The sequence below is a fragment of the Pithys albifrons genome, chromosome 16, assembly GCF_047495875.1.
Source record: "Pithys albifrons albifrons isolate INPA30051 chromosome 16, PitAlb_v1, whole genome shotgun sequence".
NCBI classification, from domain to species: Eukaryota; Metazoa; Chordata; class Aves; order Passeriformes; family Thamnophilidae; genus Pithys; species Pithys albifrons.
The window spans coordinates 7,001,136-7,019,083 of NC_092473.1; the positions used below are offsets into that span (position 1 = coordinate 7,001,136).

The following is a 17,948-nucleotide window of genomic DNA, read 5'->3' on the forward strand; positions in this document are numbered from 1 at the left end:
TTTAAAGTTCATATTCATGACACAAATGAAAAAAATCAAACCAACAAACCAATGTAGAATGCAAGAGAACAAAGCTCTCAAAAAATCTTAATTTTTCTCCAGTTAAAAAACATACATTAACAATGTCAATCTTGTTTATACAAAATCACTTTCCCCTCAGTATTTGCTCACAGATGTAAACACACACATTATATTGCAGTGAGATGTAATTACAGTGTCAGATCACTTTTCCAAAATAATCCTCTTTAAGAGATAACCCTGAATGTAAGCATTAGCAACACAATTCAGGAGGAAGCCATTAAAGGAGCTATTGGTGAAATGTAACTGATCTGAATAAAAATTTTTCTATGGCAATCACCATATTTTCCTAAAGATGAGAAAACTCAAAGCAGTCTTTGCCCTCAATAGCAGGAATTTTAGAACAAACTCTGCTATGATAGGACAGTCACAACCTGACATGTAAAGAAGACTGAAATCACTGATGTACTTTCAATACTGAGCCTATCCAGGAAGGGCATTCCTTTGACAAACTTGAGGAACACATTGCTGGGATGAAATGCTAAGCTTCAAAAGAAAAAGAAGAAATCACTGTAGCAGCTCTGAAGACTTTAAGGCAGACTTGAAAATATACAGAATTCTCAGAACAGAATAGAGAACTTTGATCTGATCAAAACCAGGGTCAGACTGCATGAGTTTTACATGGCTAAAACAGGAATGTGTGATTTTTAACCAACAGAAAATTCCTTCTGGATACTAGAGCTCATCCTTGGAATCAGCTGGTTTAATAGTAACTTACCTTAAGGCTTTTTTGTATGTTTAAATTAACAGAATCTGTCACTTTCGCTGCCACGAACATAAAAAGAAAAGCAAAGCTTATTTCAAATGTCCATTTTTAGAAGCAAAACAGTCCAAAGTTCCAATGCCAATCACTGCACCTGTGTCTCCAGACGCCTCACCTCGGTAACCACAAGATCAATGTTTATAATTGGGTTAAAATATAAGGCCCAGTAAAACAAACAATTGCAGACAAACTGAGGAATAAAAGGCCACAAAACAGCAACAAAAAGACCCTGGGTTGAGACTTTCCAGAAATGTCTCCACATTCTGCGAGGAACAGTCCTGTGAAAAAGGAAAGGGAGAGGCTTAGAGGAACTTTCTGGTTTGTTTTTATCCGTTCTAAGAAAAGCTAAGAGGTGCTGCAGCCTTAAATTATTTAGCCCTTACTTGAGCTTACCCTTTACCTGTAAGACATCATTTTGCACTCCAGGAAAAGCTTTCTTAAAACCCAGTAGCACCAGATTTAAAGAGGAAGCATTAAGTCAGTGTATTTAGACCCCCCCAAAGCCCAGCTGGCTCCAGTGTCACATTCCAGCCGTGCCACGGGTTATTCCATGGCCCCTGTGCTCCTCTGGGCACGTTCTGTCCCCTGGTGGCTGCCAAAGGGAAAACCCATTGCACACCAAACAAGAATTCCTCCCATGCAGTTTCTAAAAACTAGAAATAAAAGACCACAGCAACTATGAGGTAACACTACTAGGCTTGAATTAAGACTGAAGTAGTAACAGAAAACAGAAATTCTGATAACTTATCAGAAATAAAATCAGCATACCTAAATTTACTTATGGTTCTGAGGACTCATCCTTTAATAACTACACTGTAAGTGTATCATGACAAAGTTCTGGTGTATTTAGTACTCAGCTGACAGCATAGAAGGCAGTTCTCAAGGTAAGGGTTAATATTTCCCAATGGTTAAGAACATGCTTATTCCTGTTTCTGCATTTGCTACACCTGATAAGTAAAACAAGCTGTGAGAAACTCTTTCAAAAATTCACAGAAATAAAGATATTCCAAAGTCCCAGCATATGTGGGAATTCAGATTCACAGGTTCATATTAACCTCAGTTATGGTTAGGCACTGTCACTTCAGTGAGCAGCTGTGAAATCATAAGATTGTAACCCCCTGTTCATAAGGCTATACACTTCCTACCCTCCTCAAGCAGCTCAGTAAGACCTACTTCAATTCTCTTCTTGACCAGAGCCTCCAAAAGGAGAGTAATTCCAGAACAGAGAGCAGCATGGCATTTACAATTATAAATCTTGATGTCCAGTAGTGCACATCCAGCCAATCCCAAGCAAACTCAGCTATCAACTGGTATGGCAAAAATAAATACTTTACAATGAATTCTCTCCATTGTTTCCAAGAAGGATCTTTAAGGTCCTATAAATTAGGATAAAAAGACTGTTAATCAATTTTCTATTGAACAGACACAATACTGGCTTATTTCCACTAGTCTTTTGTTGAAAAACTGTCTATTCATACATTGAAAGCAGCAATTTATCTTCATTACACTTGCGGGTAGATAATACTATAACACAGTAATTTTCACTAGATTAGAACATCACAGACAGCTGGACCTTACAATGCCACTTATTAAAATAGAGGTAATTTGAGTGAAGAGCCTTTCTGTGATCTTGTGAACTTCACAAGGACGAGTTTTCACACATTTAAAGGCTTAAAAGCCTTAAATCAATCTTATTAAAGGTGATGGCCACAACACTGGTGATCACGTAAAATAAAATCAAGGAACCACTTATTGTGTAGGTTTGTTGTTTTTAAAGTCGTAGTGTAAAGAGATGGTGAATAATTATATCATGTGTTTTTATGCTGCTTGTCTTACAATGCTTGTAACTAAAGCAAGTAGCACATTTAATGTTTGGAACACTTACCAGCAGTTTTGTGACAATATCTTCATACTTGTTTTCTTGCATAGGACAAATTGTGTGGATGAAAGGTAGGAAAGCTTCTGCATAATCAAACAAATACAGGTATAACATACTGAGTCTTGGAGAACTCTTCAGTGCATACAGAAGGAAGAGTGATTTTCCTGGATTTACAGCCTGAAAGGTATCAAATTATCAAGTTTCAATCAGCGAAAAAATAAAATGAAAGGGATATGCCAGTTCTTAGATCTTCTGACAATTATTTTTCAAAGGATCACTTTTCAAATACAACATTTCATTAAACTGAGCAGTTTTTACTAGGGTAATTCCACTACCTTAACATTCCTCCTGGCTTTAGGAGAATCTTATTTTGAAGATATTATTTTAAAAATACTTAACATACATGACACATTTTCCATAAAATTTACCTTGTATTCCCAAAGGTTCTGTGGTGGTTTAACACCTAAAGCTTTCACATATTCCAGTTCTGCCATAATAGCTCTCCTGTGGTTACTGTTCTCTATGCTGAAAGGCTCTTTGGTGAAATCCTCCTCTGTCAGTGCCAGGAGGAGCCTGTGGAAGTGGAAGAATTCAGAAGGCAAACAGTGTCTCTTCACCAAAAAGATGTGACTCACGAATAAGCAGCTTCGTACTGAAACAATAAGGTACTGATAGAAGGTGGCACCTTTTGGGTTACAGAATCAGAATGCTCTGGGTGAGACGGGACCTTAAGGATCATCACAAGTTTCCATATCAAGTGTTCTATACCAACTGCATCTCAGAGCCTGGGTTTTAAATATCCTTCTTTTCCAGTTCCCTCTTGCCTGCTTTCAGCACCGCTCTTAGCTGGAACGCTATTTCCAAAAGAAAGGGAAGGTGGGAGGGGTGGATAACACCTAAATAGAATTTTACTCTCAGTATCATTTCAGTCTGAATTGTCAGCATTTTAAGTTCTTAGACAATTTTCAAGTAGCTTGTTTAGTATCTACTACTAAAGTTTTCACCAACAATTGTTAAACTTCCCCTGAAATTTATTCTGGTACATCAACAGAATATTCCCACAATGCATGGAACAAAGTACAGTCATTTCACAACAAGCCATCCCTAATGGATCTGTCAGTAGTTGTTTTTGGCCATCAGGCCTCTCACCTTCCATTCACTTTCTCCAGTAAAAACCCTTCTCTGTAATGTGAGGCCCACGGGCCCAGCTGCTCCAGCCAGAGTGTCACCTCCTCAGCACTCCATTTAGCAACAGGCTTGTGGACGAGATGATCTTCAAATTCTCTGCTGCTCCAGTGATAGCCAAGTAGAACCACCTATGGGTGGATTAAAGAGATAAAAAAAAGATCTTTTGCCTGCACAGCAAATACATTAATGATACAAACACACAATAAGACATGTAGAATCTTCCATTTCATGGACCCTAGGATATTCAGGTTATAAGAAAGTATCTTGCAGTTTTACCCACTTTTCTAACTTCCATTTGCTGTACAAGGCAGTTGCAGCTCCTGACAGAGCTCGAGTGCCACTTAATTTACTCTGCTCAGCTGAAGGCTCTTCTGTGCTGACCATCTTTTTACGTGCATGGAATTCAAGAATATTTAATTGCATGCTTAATGAAGTAAAGATGGAAAACCAACCAGACAAAACTTACTGCTACACAAGTTAAAGCTGTGAGAACGCCTGAGAAAAACCCTCCTCCTCGAGGATTAATTCTTCCTGTGTTCGGAGCTGTAGGGAACCGGTCCTTCCCATATTTCTGGAAGGTTGCTAAGCTGTGTGCTGCATCCCTGTTGTGTCGAATATCTTCTTTTCTTTGTTCAATGGCATCAGAAAATAGCTCTTCAGTAACATCCCTAGTGGGAAAAATATTTGTCATTGTACTATAACCATTGAGCCTTCATATGCAGAAAAGGGAGACTAAATGTTTTGGGTTTTGTTTTCCAGCCTCTACTCAAGACTATCATCTTTGTAAACAAGAAAAAAATAGTTACTAATACTGAGAAACTTAAACTTGTATCAATTACTGCCAAACAACATTTCCCTTAGCTTCTAAAGTTAAAATACCACATAACTCCTCCCAACTTACTTCTTATATAAAACTAGAATTCTGTGTGCTACTCGCAAGCTCTGATTATTAAAAAATGGTAAGCAAAAGACAACATAAAAGCCTACCCTCAATCCTACCATCTATTTATTAAAATATTGTTAACCTGGGATGAAGTATTATTAACAAAAGAACTTGTGGGTAATTCAAGACAGCAAATAGATATTTCTAGCTTTGCTCTGCAATAGGATCACATTTATTTCTATAAATAATACCTACTACAGAAATAACTACACAATTATCAAAGATCAATCTAAGTTAGAATTATTAGAAAACTATCAGTTCTATTGAAAGATTCAAGGGTCTTAATACTAAAAAAGAATCCCTGCTCTCCATCTCCAAAAAAAATTCTGAAGAAACCTCTCCCACCCCACGTCCCCAAACAAAACCAACCCACCCATCCCTCAGTTCCATGCAGAAAAATGTGCTTGAACAGTTCAGTGCAAGTGCAGACCATGAAAAACTTTGGGATTTAAATGTTCTTGTGACAGTTCAGATTACTAACAAACGAAACAATTCTGCAGCAAACTCAAGAAACCAGACAGCTAATTTCAGTGGTTTGATCAATCCAAAAAAGGCACTCACAAAATAATACTCTCACCTGAGCAGGATGTTGACTTTGGGGAATCCTTCCCATTTTTCTCTGCATTCAGGGCACTCATTCTTTTTGGATGAAACCCACCACAAGGCCAGGCAATGCCTACAGAAACTGTGCCCACAGTTCAGGGTGGTGGGATTGACCAGGATGTCGTAGCAGCAGTGGCAGAGGAACTCACTGACCGAGATCTGCTGGCCCATGCCAGGAGCAGCACGTGTTTCACCTTCTGCCCTCTCCCTGACCCCTTGTAAAGGCTCATCTTCTTCCATTTTCTTTTATGCTTTACACAAACAGAAAGCTCTCTTAGATCTTCAAACCAGGTAAGGCATTACTTCTGCAAAGCAACAACATAAACATCGTTTAAAGAAAAGTTATCATACAAGTTTAGAATTATAAGCAGTGTCAATTTATCACTGCACTGCTTTTGCTGCTTGGATGGTTTTAAACTTTCTAAGCAACTCATCCTGCCCCCCAAATGAAACATGACCTATTTTTTCAACAACATACGCCTTGCAAACAACAATCAAAACCAGATTCTAGCTGTAAGCAGCTGGGTTCCATCGCCCCAGACTTTCTTCTCTGCTAGGAAACACATGAAAGTGAAACAAAATAACTCACTGACTCACATGACTTTTGACAGTATCTTTAATCAAGGTTTTAGTAAAATACACCAATCAAAAGAAGTATCACTAGAAAATACCATCAGAGAATACAAAGATAGAACACCAATATAATGTAATGATCTAATTTACTTCATCCCTCTTCTTTCCAAGCATACAGAATAAAACACTGCTTAACAAAGATCAATGCTAGACACTGCTGGGCAATGTTTAATAAAAGGAGTGTTTGATCCACAAAGTCATATGCATCAGAATTACAAGGGACAGATCTGTTTCCACTTCAGTGAAGGTTCGAGCCCCACATTAATTTACTGATAGTTACACTTGGTTAGTATTTCAGACAATGCACAGGCAAGGAGAGTTTAAGGCTGTTCCGAGCTTACCAAAAATATAAATGGATTTGCTTGATGTTCCTACTCCACTCTCTCAGATGGCAATATCTAGTTTCTTAACTAAAACATTGATCCAGATCACTCACTCATCGCTCAGGATGTGTTACACGATACAAAAAACTACACCTGTTCTCCTCAGGCACTACCAGACCAAAATACGATTGCAGTCTCCACCATGTGGCTCCAGAGGACTCCCCATCCCCAACTTGCCATCCCGATCAAGCACAGAGGGGAGCGTGCAAGGCGGTAACAAGCAGGACCAACCAAAAAAAAAAAACCCAAAAACTCCATCAACCAAACAAAAAACCCACCAAAACCCCCAAACCAAAACCAAACAAAATACAAAAACCCAATCCAAACTAAAACCAAAACCAACAGAAACCAACCGAATCCAACCCAATAGTAAAAAAAGCCCCAAACAAATAAAACCCCCAACAAAACAACCACCAACTCCAGAAATACGATAGTGAAACTAAAACCCTCGGGCCGCTTACAAACCTGTATTTCCCGGCAAAGCAGAGGCTGTTATCTTCTGAAACACAACCCTCAAACAGCACCTACAGGAGGAGAAATAAAACCAAGCCTTTGCAGCTAAAAACATTCTCCTCGCCTTCCCGGAAGGCAGCGCCAACAGACTTCCGTTGGTGGAAAGATCTCTGCCCGCTCGGTCTGCAGCAGATCCGAGAGCCCGCAGCAGAGCGACCCCAGCTCCGCTCCCCGCTCTGATCCAGGCTCCGATCCCGGCTCCGATACAGGCTCCGATCCCCGGCTCCGATCCAGGCTCCGATCCCCGGCTCCGATCCAGGCTCCGATCCCCGGCTCCGATCCCCGGCTCCCGCCTCCTGCTGCTCGCGCCGCGTCCGCCGCACCCGCCGCGGCAGCGCCGGACCCGCCGGGCCGGGGAGGGTCGGACAGAGCAGGGCAGATCAGAGCAGGGCAGGGCCAGGCCGGGCAGAGCCGGGATGGGCCGAGCCAGGCCGGGATAGGCCGAGCCAGGCTGGGCAGAGCAAGACAGGGATGGGCCGAGCCAGGCCAGGCTGGGCTGGGCTGGGCAGGGCAGGGCAGGGCAGGGCAGGGCTGGGCAGAGCAAGACAGGGATGGGCCGAGCCAGACCAGGCCGGGCTGGGCAGGGCAGGGCAGGGCAGGGCAGGGCAGGGCAGGGCAGGGCAGGGCAGGGCAAGGCAGAGATGGAATGGGCAGGGCAGGGCTGGGCAGGGCTGGGCAGAGCAAGACAGGGCAGGGCAGAGATGGAATGGGCAGGGCAGGGCTGGGCAGGGCAGGGCTAGGCAGGGATGGAATGGGCAGGGCAGGGCTGGGCAGGGCAGGGCAGGGCAGGGCAGGGCAGGGCAGAGATGGAATGGGCAGGGCAGGGCTGGGCAGGGCAGGGCTAGGCAGGGATGGAATGGGCAGGGCAGGGCTGGGCAGGGCAGGGCAGGGCAGGGCAGTGCTGGGCACAGCGTGGCCCGGCAGGGCAAGGCCGGCCCCAGTCCCACTCCGCTCCGAGCACGGCCCCTGCCCGCGGTAGCGCCACGGCCGCATCACCGAGACCTTTTTGGTTCGGATTTAGCTGAACGCGTTATATTCCAAAGCTTTCAAGCCCCCCGGACGCGAACACCGCCACACTCATGTTTTTGTCAATGCGCTCACTTCCATACTGGCGAGACCTTCGGCAGTTCGCTGAATACACACCCAGCTAACCTTCCTTCACAGCAACTGTGTTCAGGATTTATTTTACAATATTATTTATTTTCCAATAAAGGTTTGAGGTGTAATCTCAGGCGTAAATGAATTTCAGGTGCTAGCTTGATCACAGTGCTAACACATCCTGCACAAAGATTATTTTTGCCACATAAGAGTGGATCTATATATACACACATATTCAGTTATTTATATCAGTCTCTGTTCCCTTACCGAAATTCTTTTTCACTTGAGTCCAAAGGAAATTGAGTGATTCATTATCTGCAAGTACCTGAAAGGAGGTTGTAGTCACCTTGGACTCTGGGGTTGGTTCTACTTGCAGTTTAACTTCATTCTATAGGTGAATGAAACAAAAAAGAGTTCCTGGATTTGTCAGCTACAAATTCCTGACTTTGGGGTGAAATGTGAGGTTTCCAAATGGCCACCAACCACTTGAAAGTGCTATAAGCACTTTAACTAGAAACTGCAGGAACGTGTTAAAAAACGGAGGAGTAACATGAAAATTACAGTATTCAGCTAATTTACAGTGACACAGAAACAACTCTACTATTATTTTAACTAACACCTTACTGGGCACCATTTAATCATCCCAGATGATTTGCAGTGAGTGCATGTAGAATAAATTGCTTGCACTGAATAGGCAAAACTTAATCTTGAAGAATCTTTAAAAGCTCTCTCCACTAAGTCCTGCATAATTCTTTATGCAGAAACCCCCTTTCTTTGTGCAGAAACTGCCTCTCACTTTATGGAGGTTTTTTGTTTTCATTCTGCTGAATTCTGGAAAGGATGCTTTGTGTGAACTGTAACCTGCAGCACATGCCCTGAACTCTCCGTGTCGTGCCCTGCCCTCGGGGGCAGCTCCTCCTCCCACGCTCTGGGACAGGGACACCTTGCTGGGCACAAAGTTTATTATAGGATTATATGTCAAAGTGCTGGCTTTACCAGGAAGGCAAACACTTCTATACCACTCCAAGCCTTCAGTTCCTCTGGAGATGTCAGCGTTAAGGCACTGCCAGCAGCAGCTCCCCATGACCCTCAGGTGCCTTCTCAGCAGATTCCCAGCCCTTCTCCCTTGCTGGTGCTGGTTACACATTTCTGTCCTGAAAGGCGACGGCACTGTGGGCTGTGACACGTCATAAGTGCAACAGAGCTGTTCAAGACTGTGTATTGAAAAAGCTGCTCGCTCCTTACCCGGGCAGGGCTCTCTCTTTCCCCGGCAGCCCTGCCACGGCCACCCCGCCCCTGCAGTTGGCTCGGCCCGGCAGCGGAGGGGGCCGTGCAGTCGGTACGGAAGGGCTGGCAGCCTCGCGACCCTGTCCCTGTCCGTGCCCTGAGGGGGCCGCCCCGGCAGGAAATGGCGGCCGTGCCCGCTCCCGTTCCCGTTCCCGCAGCCGTGCTCGCTCCCGTGCCCGTTCCCTCTGCCGTGCCCGCTCTCCTACCCGCCCCCGTTCCCGCTGCCGTGCCCGCTCCCGTTCCCGCTGCCGTGCGCGCCCCCGAGCGGCGCGGGGCGGGCCGGAAGCGCTGTGCGGGCGGGGCCGGGCCGAGCCGAGCTCCGGCGGGCGCGGGATGGAGGTGACCAGGAGCAGTGAGTGACCGCTCGGCCCTGGGGCGCGACACCCTCCCCTTCCCTCCCCACCCCCGGCCCGGCCGCCCTTTCCCGCGCTGGCGGCCGCAGCCCCTCCCTCATGGCGAGGGTCCCCCCCGCTCCCTGCCCGCGAGGGGCGGCCTGAGCCGGGAGGCGCGGCCGCCCCCGCTGCCGTGCGGAGCCGCAAGTGTGTTTCATCCTTTTCCCCGCAGATTTTAAGGATAACCTCAACAAAGTGTATGAAGCCATCGAGGAGTCGGACTTTCTGGCCATCGACGGGGAGTTTTCAGGTACAGTGGCCGCTGTTCGGTGTTTGCGGGGTGTTGGCAGTGCCCGGGGGTGTCCCGGTTCGCTGTCTCAGTGTTGGCTTGAGAAAGCTAAAGGTGGGTCTCCCACAGAGCCATTAAACCACTTGTTATGTCTGCGATAGCGAGGTTTTGGTCAAAGATAGCCTCATGCTGCCCCTGCTCCCTCCCCGCAGCAATCTCAGACTGTTAATTGATTTGCAGCTGCAGCTGAGCAGAAGAAAAGAAGGTGTTATATTGTGTCATGAAAGCAAGAGGCTCAGATAAATGACGGAGGCCCTGCAAGTGTTTGGACAGGGAAAGGTAGCAGTAAGAACTTGTGTATTTGTCAAACCCAGGGATATGAGCATCAGAGAGGTGCTTTAGTAGGTATTTTGGTTTTGGGATGTAGAGTTCAGTCACCCATGAAACATGATCCATACAGATCTTTAGCCCATAAATGTGATCAGGACTAGGTTTTGTTAGATGTGGTGCTTATGGAAATACAGTTGTTATGTGTGCTTTAAAGTGGCCAAGTCATTCAGTAAATTTCTGGACAGCATTTGTCCCATTTTTAGTGTGGCTTTGACCCTGCCTTGTGCTGTAAAGCCCATCCACATTATGTTGCTGGTAGGTCTTTCCATGTTGAGTAGGAACTACAATGGCAGAACTGCAGAAGAGCTTTGCTGCCTGAACACTGCTGTTAAAATGGGTGGCTTTTATGCAGTAGAAGATCTTTCTCAGCTGAAATAATTATAACGTGTACTTCAAGTGAAAACATTTTTCTTAAATTATCAGTTGTTGCGTTTCTTTGCTGTGGCTAATTTTGAAAAGCTTACTCAAAGCAAAATATGTTCTACTTTTTCAGGGATCAGTGATGGGCCTTCTGTTAGTGCATTAACAAATGGCTTTGACACTCCAGAAGAAAGGTATAAGAAACTTAAAAAGGTAAAGTGTTTACACTGACTAAAATGAAAATTCTGGAAAAAGGTTAGAACACCTTAGTTCATAATGGAGGCAACACAGGGAAATGTGGCACAGATCTGAAAACTGAGTTACACTGACCAGATGGGGGTTGCTTGCTTTGTTTTCTGCTGACAGAAACGGGAATGGTTGCATTAAACTTGCAGCAGTGATGGTCAGAAGAGACAAACTGAGATGATTCCTCACACAGAATAAATAAAGGTGCAGAACTTGTTAAAGAATGTTGAGAGTGTTAACATTTATGATTTCAAAGGGGGACTGGGTAAGAGGAATTCAGGGAAGAGAAGCTCCATTCTTCCCAGACTTCCCTGGCTGAATATGAGCCTTTGAGGGCTTCAGAGTAGGTGACAATTGAGGCTCTGCAGGCACAACCGGTCTCTTAATCATTTTAAGAAATCTGAGGTATCAGAAGACAGATACAAAATCTTTGTTGTCACCTTCTTAAAACTTTACTTTTAATATCTAATAACACAATTAATTGATATTTTTGATCTTTATACTCAAGAGAAAAGGACTAATTTTGAATGCCCTGTATCCAGCACAAACCATGTGGATTAGAAAAATATTAAATATATTATTATATGTATCTGAAAACTGTACACCACTGTCCCTGCCAGCTGCTCTCACACTGCAGGGGAGGTAAATGAATTGGAGAAGGGGACTGAGCTGCTTTAGGTGCAGCATCTCCTGTGTGTGAGCAACAGGTGGAGAGGGAGGTGGGACTTCTCTCTCCTTGTCTGTTTATGGAGTGGAAGTACATCTTGGGGCAATAATGGGAGGATTAAATGGAGATGAAAACTACTTAAAAACTCTGGTATGTTTACTTTAAGATTACCAGCAAAACAAATGTTGGTTAAGAAGATTCAATTTACTTAATTTTGAAACTGAGAGAAATCATATGTGGATGCACCCTGGCAATCTTTAAATGTGTGCACGTTTTATTCTCATGCAAAGTTTTCCTTTCCTTTCCAGCATTCCATGGATTTTTTGCTCTTTCAGTTTGGCCTTTGCACTTTTAAATATGATGACACAGAACAAAAGTATGTTATTCTCTTTATTTCTTGTCTTCTTAATTGAGGATTTTCTAAAGCAATACTGATTAGCTCTATTGACATTCAACTCATCTTCTCCACAGGTATATAATGAAGTCATTTAATTTCTATATTTTTCCAAAACCCTTTAACAGAAATTCACCAGATGTCAAGTTTGTCTGTCAGGTTAGTATAAAAACAAGTTTGATTTTATTTGGTTAAGATACACCTGCAGCAAACTTCAGCTTAAAAGGTAGAGGAAGTTTCTGGAGTTTGGGTTTTTTTTTTCCTTGTAAGAGAAATAAACATCAGTTAAGAGCAATCCATAGAAATGAGCGTTAAGGGAATAGTTTTTCCTTCAGTTTTGAAATCTTGTTACATATTATGTTGTGTAGTTTCTGAAATTGGAGACAATATTCCAAACGTGGCAAGATGATTCTATTGTTTTTTTCTTTTTATCCTTTATACCCATCTGCTTCTCTGGCTCTTACTGCTTCCCAGGCTATTGCTAGCATTTTTCTGGTCTCAGATTTGTTCTGAACACTTTTTTTTCTTTAGTTTCCTCTCTCCACATAACTCATTATTTCATCTCTGTCCATTAGGATATTTGTTGTTCTATGGAAGCTGAAAATAAACAACAAAAGTAGCATAGCCTAAATTCTCAGTGGCTTCTTTAGAGTCACAAACTTGGTTGCTCTTGACTTTGGACTTTGTATAATTTCTTAAAAAGTGAGAAAATAACTGAATTGATCTTTTATGCCACAGCTACACTTGCCAATTGTAAGTTCTTTTTCTTTTGTTGCAGAGTTCAAGTATAGATTTTTTAGCAAACCAAGGATTTGATTTTAATAAAGTTTTCCGCAACGGTGAGTTGTTTGGCTTTTTCTTTTGTGATGACACCTCTTATTGTTTTCTGCAAGGAGGAAAAAGGCTGCTATTGGTGACAGTCTCTTACCACACAATTTAGTTCTTGAATTATTCTTATCTACTGTTGTGCTGATTAGCGAGTCTCTTTCCAAGGGAGTATTGGTTCAACAAACTGGAATTCCTGCTTGCTGGAGTGTTTGGTTGTTTGTTGTTGTAGTGGCAAAGCATGAAGAGAGACATCCATAGTAATAGATCAGCAGTAGCATTTTAGGGAAGGTGTCAGTGCTGGGGATGGGGCTGCTGCATCCCCTTACTGATGGTGCAGGGAGCAAGGAGAGGGAGTGTTTGGGGTCTGTCTCTGCAGCCCTTGGGCCCGTTCCTGGTCCTGTGGCACCCGCCGGTCTGGCCTGTGCTGGAGGGAGGCCGGGATGGACACGGGTCAGAGCGGGGTCTGGGACAGGTGGCTGAAAGGGAAGGGTTTGTTTTCAGCCCTCAGGGCTATAAAACTAAATGCTTGGTTAGTAATAAGTCTTTGCTGAATTCCTAAACATCCTTAATTTGTCTTTAATTATGATAAGCTTTTATATTTTTTTGTTAGGAATTCCATATTTAAATCAGGAAGAGGAAAGACAGCTGAGGGAACAGTATGATGAAAAACGTTCTCAAGCCAATGGTGCAGGATCTCTGTCATACATTTCTCCTAATTCCACAAAGTGTCCTGTAACAGTTCCTGAAGATCAGAAAAAATTTGTTGAGAAAGTAGTGTAAGTGAAATTATTTAATATCCTCTGATACTGTTGAAGATAAAATGTGAACAGTAGCAGTAGTGATATTTTTGCATGTTTAAGCCATTCTTACTAGTTCACTGGTTATGAAATGCTGCTCTTTTTGTTATGAAGTGTTTTCTTTTTTTGGGGGAGAGCTGTAAACTTCCAAAAAATGGAAAGATGAATATAGAAGCAAATAATCTATTTCCTCCAGGGAACAGATAGAAGACTTTTTAAAGAATGAAGAAAGTGAAAGTTTGGAACTGGAGCCATGTACAGGGTGAGTTTCTGAAATTGCATATCTTCTAAAAATATTTTTTGTTTGGGTCATACAGAATTAGGGGAGAGACAAGATTATCTTTACTTGGGTTGACTGCAGCAAAATTTATATTTGACTAATTTTTGCATGTTGAGAAGGTGTGGCAATGGATATGGGTGTCACAGTCTGCTTTATGAGCTGTAACTTCTGCATGTGGTGCCAACGTAATTAAGTACAGCCAAGAACTGTCTTGTGTCTGTGATCCTCCTGTTCCTATTACTGAAGTTTTCCATAAGCCCTTGTTATGCATTTTATAAACAAACTTCAAATCTATTGAGCTGTCAGTTGTTCTTAGTTGACAGTGTGCGACTGTTTCTAGTAGGACTCCTTCCCAAAAATCTATTCAGCTTTGGGGTCCAGATGTTTAGAGAGTATGTTGTTTAAAAAATTAAAAAAACCTGAATTTAGAAATAGCAGAACATTGTGAGCTGAGGGTAAGGTATCATCACTGTGTCTATGCTGAGTGATCATGACATCAGAGTATTTTCCTTTGAAAAGATCTGTGGATAACTGTACAAAATGGTGTAAATGCCTTTGCAGCTTGGGGGCTGAACATTAGAGTTCAGTAAAACCCTTCCCAGCTTCTATGTTCTGGTAGTAGTGACTTTTGCTTTAAAAATCCTTCTACAAATGAACATAGAGTCAGCTGTAACTGAACATAATTACTTGGAAACATTCTGTAAGAGGATTATTAGTAACAAAGTTGTCTTTTGGTTTTAGATTTCAAAGGAAATTAATTTATCAGACCTTGAGCTGGAAGTAAGTTACTGGTAATACTGCCTTACTGTATATTTTTAGTATTTTTGATAAGAAATCTGGGTAAGATCTAATCTACTTAACCTTGGGGTGATTCATGTAGTCATTTTTTGGCCTCTGAAAGAAAGCTTTTCTAATGTTCTGAAGAATTTAATAGTGATGATTCATTTGAATATTTTAAAGCTTAGTATTTATTTTATTATTCCTGTCTAAAATCTCTGAGTAGAACAGCACAGCCCAGAGTTATGTAACAAATGCAACTTGCCAGGTTTTTAGTGAACAAAGTGCACCTGCTTATACAGACTGGGGGCTTTACCTGAAAAACTAGTAGTTCTGTAGTAGTCCTGGTATGCTTATAATTTTCTGTTAGATGCCAAGCATAAGCATTTCTGATAACTTATTATATTGCCTAAAAATATCCCTTAAGGCGTTAGGAGAAACACTAAGGCTGTAGGGTAAGGTTTTCATTGTTCTGACTGTAAAACGTGGGAAATACAGTAGAGGTCATTTTTTGTATGGCTCATTAATTCAGTGCTGCAGCACTGAATGTGGCACTCTGTTGCTGACACTGGGAGTGGATAAAAGAAACCTTCCCTCTATAAAATGGAATCTCAAGAAGCTTGAGAACTAATCTGAAAAAACCCAGCGACGCTTTCAAGTGTTTTCTGGTGTGAGTTTTTTAATGTATTGATAGAATATCTGTAGGTTCCAGTAGCACACAGTTTGGTGTGTGTCTAACACTAATCTTTGCATCTCCCCTCAGTGGGGGGAAGAATTGTGTTCTTGAGTTGTATTTTTTTACACCCAGCAGCTGTGCACGCTATGTGTGCGTTGGTGAGGGAAAGCCACGTTGTGAGGTTGACACGGAGATAATTAAAACAGAATCATAGAATGGATTGGGTTGGAAAAGACCTCCGAGATCATCAAGTCCAACCCCTGGTCCAACTCCAGTCTCTTTACCAGATCATGGCACTCAGTGCCACAGCCAATCTCAGTTTAAAACCTCCAGGGATGGGGAATCCACCCCCTCTCTGGGAAGTCCATTCCAATGCCTGATTACTCTCTCTGCAAAGAATATTTTTCTGATCTCCAGCTTCAATTTCCCCTGACAGAGCTTGAGCCCATTGTGCCCCCTTGTCCTATTGCTGAGTGCCTGGGAGAAGAGACTGACTCCCACCTGGCCAGAACTTCCCTTCAGGGAGTTCTAGACAGTGCTGAGGTCACCTCTGAGCCTCCTCTTCTCCAGGCTAAACACCCCCAGCTCCCTCAGCCTCTCCCCACAGCACTTGTGCTCCAGTCCCTTCTCCAGCCTCGTTGCTCTTTTCTGGCCCTGCTCCAGCCCCTCAATCTCTTTCCTGAACTGAGGGGCCCAGAACTGAACACAACACTCAAGGTGTGGCCTCACCAAGGCAGAGTCCAGGGGAAGGGTCACTGCCCTGGGCCTGCTGGCCATGCTGTTTTTGATCCAGGACAGGATCCCATTGAAGTTATTGGTTGCCCTTGTGCCCTGAACTTTTCAAAGATCATTTCGTCTACTGAAATGTTCTCTTGTGCATCAGTATCCTGATGGATCCAAGGTTTGTGATATGAGGCAGCTCCTGAGGGAGGTGTAGTCTCAAAACTCTTGAGAAGGAAGGGTGGAGAAGACACAAGTGTTTGGGTGTGTGCTCTCCAGTGCTTATTTAGGAGTAGCCAGAGGACAAGGAAACATGCTGGTTCTGCAGTGGTTATGCAGTTGTGGTTAGTTTATTACAATGGGAAAATGACAGTAATTGCTACTGGTTAAGCAGTAAAAAAGACATTGTTCTCTTACTTTGCTGTCAGCTGGGTGCTCTATATATGGTAGTACTTCGAAAATTAGATGTGACAATGCTGTGGAGGAAATGACATTTGAGTTAATAATTCCTATTAAAGTCTACCATTAACAGAAAGTTCAGGGTTGTTTTTAAATCCTAAAACAAGTGACATATTAAAGGTATACAGTCTTCAAAGAAGCTTCCTGTGACTGCAAGTAAATGAGAGCATTCTTACCAGTATTTTTGGTTTGGATTTCTTGAAAGCAAAGATTCTAGGTTGTGATGAAACAGCTAGATGATGTTTACTTAATATTACTAAAATAAGAAGTTCCAGGTCCCGCAGCAGTAGGGTGGGAAATCGCATAAGATAAAATATTCTAGTGCTGGTTACTGTTAGGTAATGTAAGGGGGCCAATTAAGCTACGTGTGGCTTCAAACTTTCCATTATTTTAAATTAAAAAGAAATTTTTAATAGTTCTTTTGCACTTAAGACTTACAGTAATAATGAAATGTGCAGTTACTGAATCACTGTTGTTGTTTCAATTTGCTAAGTGGCAAATTAATAGCTACTTGTACTTTTCATATGTTTGATGCAGGTATCCAAAAGGTATCCATGTGGAAACTCTGGAGTCAGATAAGGTAACTAGGCCTGCTGCTGCCTCTGACATTTGTTCTGTTTGAAAAAAAATTGTATTTCTAAATTTTACCAAACTCTCCTGACTTCCAGATGTAACTTGAGCCTTGTCATGCAAATGCAAAACATTTTAAATGGAATACTGTGAAGTTGTTTCTAAACATTAAATCTGACCAACATATGGAGTATAAGCATGTATGTGTGGCTCAATATTATTCTTTTGAAAGGATTCTAAAAGGTGTTTTAATTTGTAGTGATCTGGTGTTCCATATTGGTGAACTGTGGACTGTGATCCCAGAGGAAAAGTAGTGGCATGACATGCTGTGTCCTCACCTCCCAGCAAACATCCCTGCCCCAAAAGTTACTGGAAATGAACAACGAGATGCTGATAACCTTTCCTGAGAGTTAAAAAGTGGGTTTAGTAAAAGTTGGGTTTGGTGGATGAATCCAGTACAGCTTCTAAAGGCTTTGGGGAGCAGGTGATAAAGTGATGCCCACAATAGAAACAGTTGCGTTGCCAAGTAACTGCTGCTGAGGTGACAGTTTTCTTTACAATGTAAATCTACAGAAAGTTGCAGCAACCTTCAATAAGAACTGCTCAGAGTCATTCCTCAAACTGTGAATTTTTTTGTTTTAGAAGGAGAGATACATTGTTATTAGTAAGGTAGACGAAGAAGAACGAAAAAGAAGGGAACAGCAGAAACAAGCAAAAGAACAGGTAAAAAAGTTCCATTTAATTCATTTACATGAAAGAGGGAGGGGGAGAATCTCTGACTTCAGTCAGTAATCA

At 42.5% G+C, this 17,948-nt stretch overlaps 2 protein-coding genes across 7 annotated transcripts in view; one reads left to right on the plus strand and one right to left on the minus strand.

Annotated features, from left to right (window-relative positions):
- Window positions 1-54: 54 nt before the first annotated feature.
- On the minus strand, window positions 55-7,459 carry BFAR (bifunctional apoptosis regulator). 4 transcript variants are annotated; one of them, XM_071571178.1, is made up of 9 exons: window positions 6,936-7,458; window positions 6,564-6,642; window positions 5,429-5,759; window positions 4,375-4,576; window positions 3,870-4,036; window positions 3,149-3,293; window positions 2,727-2,897; window positions 2,015-2,217; window positions 55-1,119 (listed from the first exon to the last, which is right to left on the minus strand). In XM_071571178.1, the coding sequence occupies exons 3-9, from the start codon at window positions 5,692-5,694 to the stop codon at window positions 927-929; spliced, it is 1,347 nt and encodes a 448-aa protein (XP_071427279.1). In that variant the 5' UTR covers window positions 5,695-5,759; window positions 6,564-6,642; window positions 6,936-7,458; the 3' UTR covers window positions 55-926. The 4 variants fall into 4 exon arrangements, with proteins under 4 accessions (XP_071427279.1, XP_071427280.1, XP_071427277.1 ...); XM_071571179.1 differs by lacking the exon at window positions 6,564-6,642 and having other exon boundaries at window positions 2,086-2,217; window positions 6,936-7,459; XM_071571176.1 differs by lacking the exon at window positions 6,564-6,642 and having other exon boundaries at window positions 6,936-7,457.
- Window positions 7,460-9,637: 2,178 nt separating this feature from the next.
- The window catches only part of PARN (poly(A)-specific ribonuclease), a 43,402-nt gene continuing 35,091 nt past the window's right edge, over window positions 9,638-17,948 (plus strand). The window contains exons 1-11 of one of the 3 annotated variants that reach the window (XM_071571269.1): window positions 9,638-9,720; window positions 9,933-10,010; window positions 10,873-10,952; window positions 11,961-12,028; window positions 12,124-12,205; window positions 12,825-12,885; window positions 13,485-13,650; window positions 13,868-13,933; window positions 14,693-14,731; window positions 17,121-17,163; window positions 17,796-17,876. In XM_071571269.1, the coding sequence (XP_071427370.1) occupies window positions 9,702-9,720; window positions 9,933-10,010; window positions 10,873-10,952; window positions 11,961-12,028; window positions 12,124-12,205; window positions 12,825-12,885; window positions 13,485-13,650; window positions 13,868-13,933; window positions 14,693-14,731; window positions 17,121-17,163; window positions 17,796-17,876 (783 nt within the window). In that variant the 5' untranslated portion in view covers window positions 9,638-9,701. Of the gene's footprint in view, window positions 9,721-9,932; window positions 10,011-10,872; window positions 10,953-11,110; window positions 11,190-11,960; window positions 12,029-12,123; window positions 12,206-12,824; window positions 12,886-13,484; window positions 13,651-13,867; window positions 13,934-14,692; window positions 14,732-17,120; window positions 17,164-17,795; window positions 17,877-17,948 lie in introns of those variants that run through there. The other 2 variants (XM_071571270.1, XM_071571271.1) reach the window with 2 other exon arrangements.

Excerpts from the sequence above, each read along its gene's own strand:
- BFAR (XM_071571178.1), bottom strand. The coding sequence starts at position 5,694 with ATGGAAGAAGATGAGCCTTTACAAGGGGTCAGGGAGAGGGCAGAAGGT. Across the intron at positions 3,294-3,869 it reads CTGGAGAAAGTGAATGGAAG|GCTCCTCCTGGCACTGACAG; the intron begins GTGAGAGGCCTG and ends CCACTTCCACAG. Across the intron at positions 1,120-2,014 it reads TGGTCAAGAAGAGAATTGAA|GACTGTTCCTCGCAGAATGT; the intron begins GTAGGTCTTACT and ends CCTTTTTCACAG.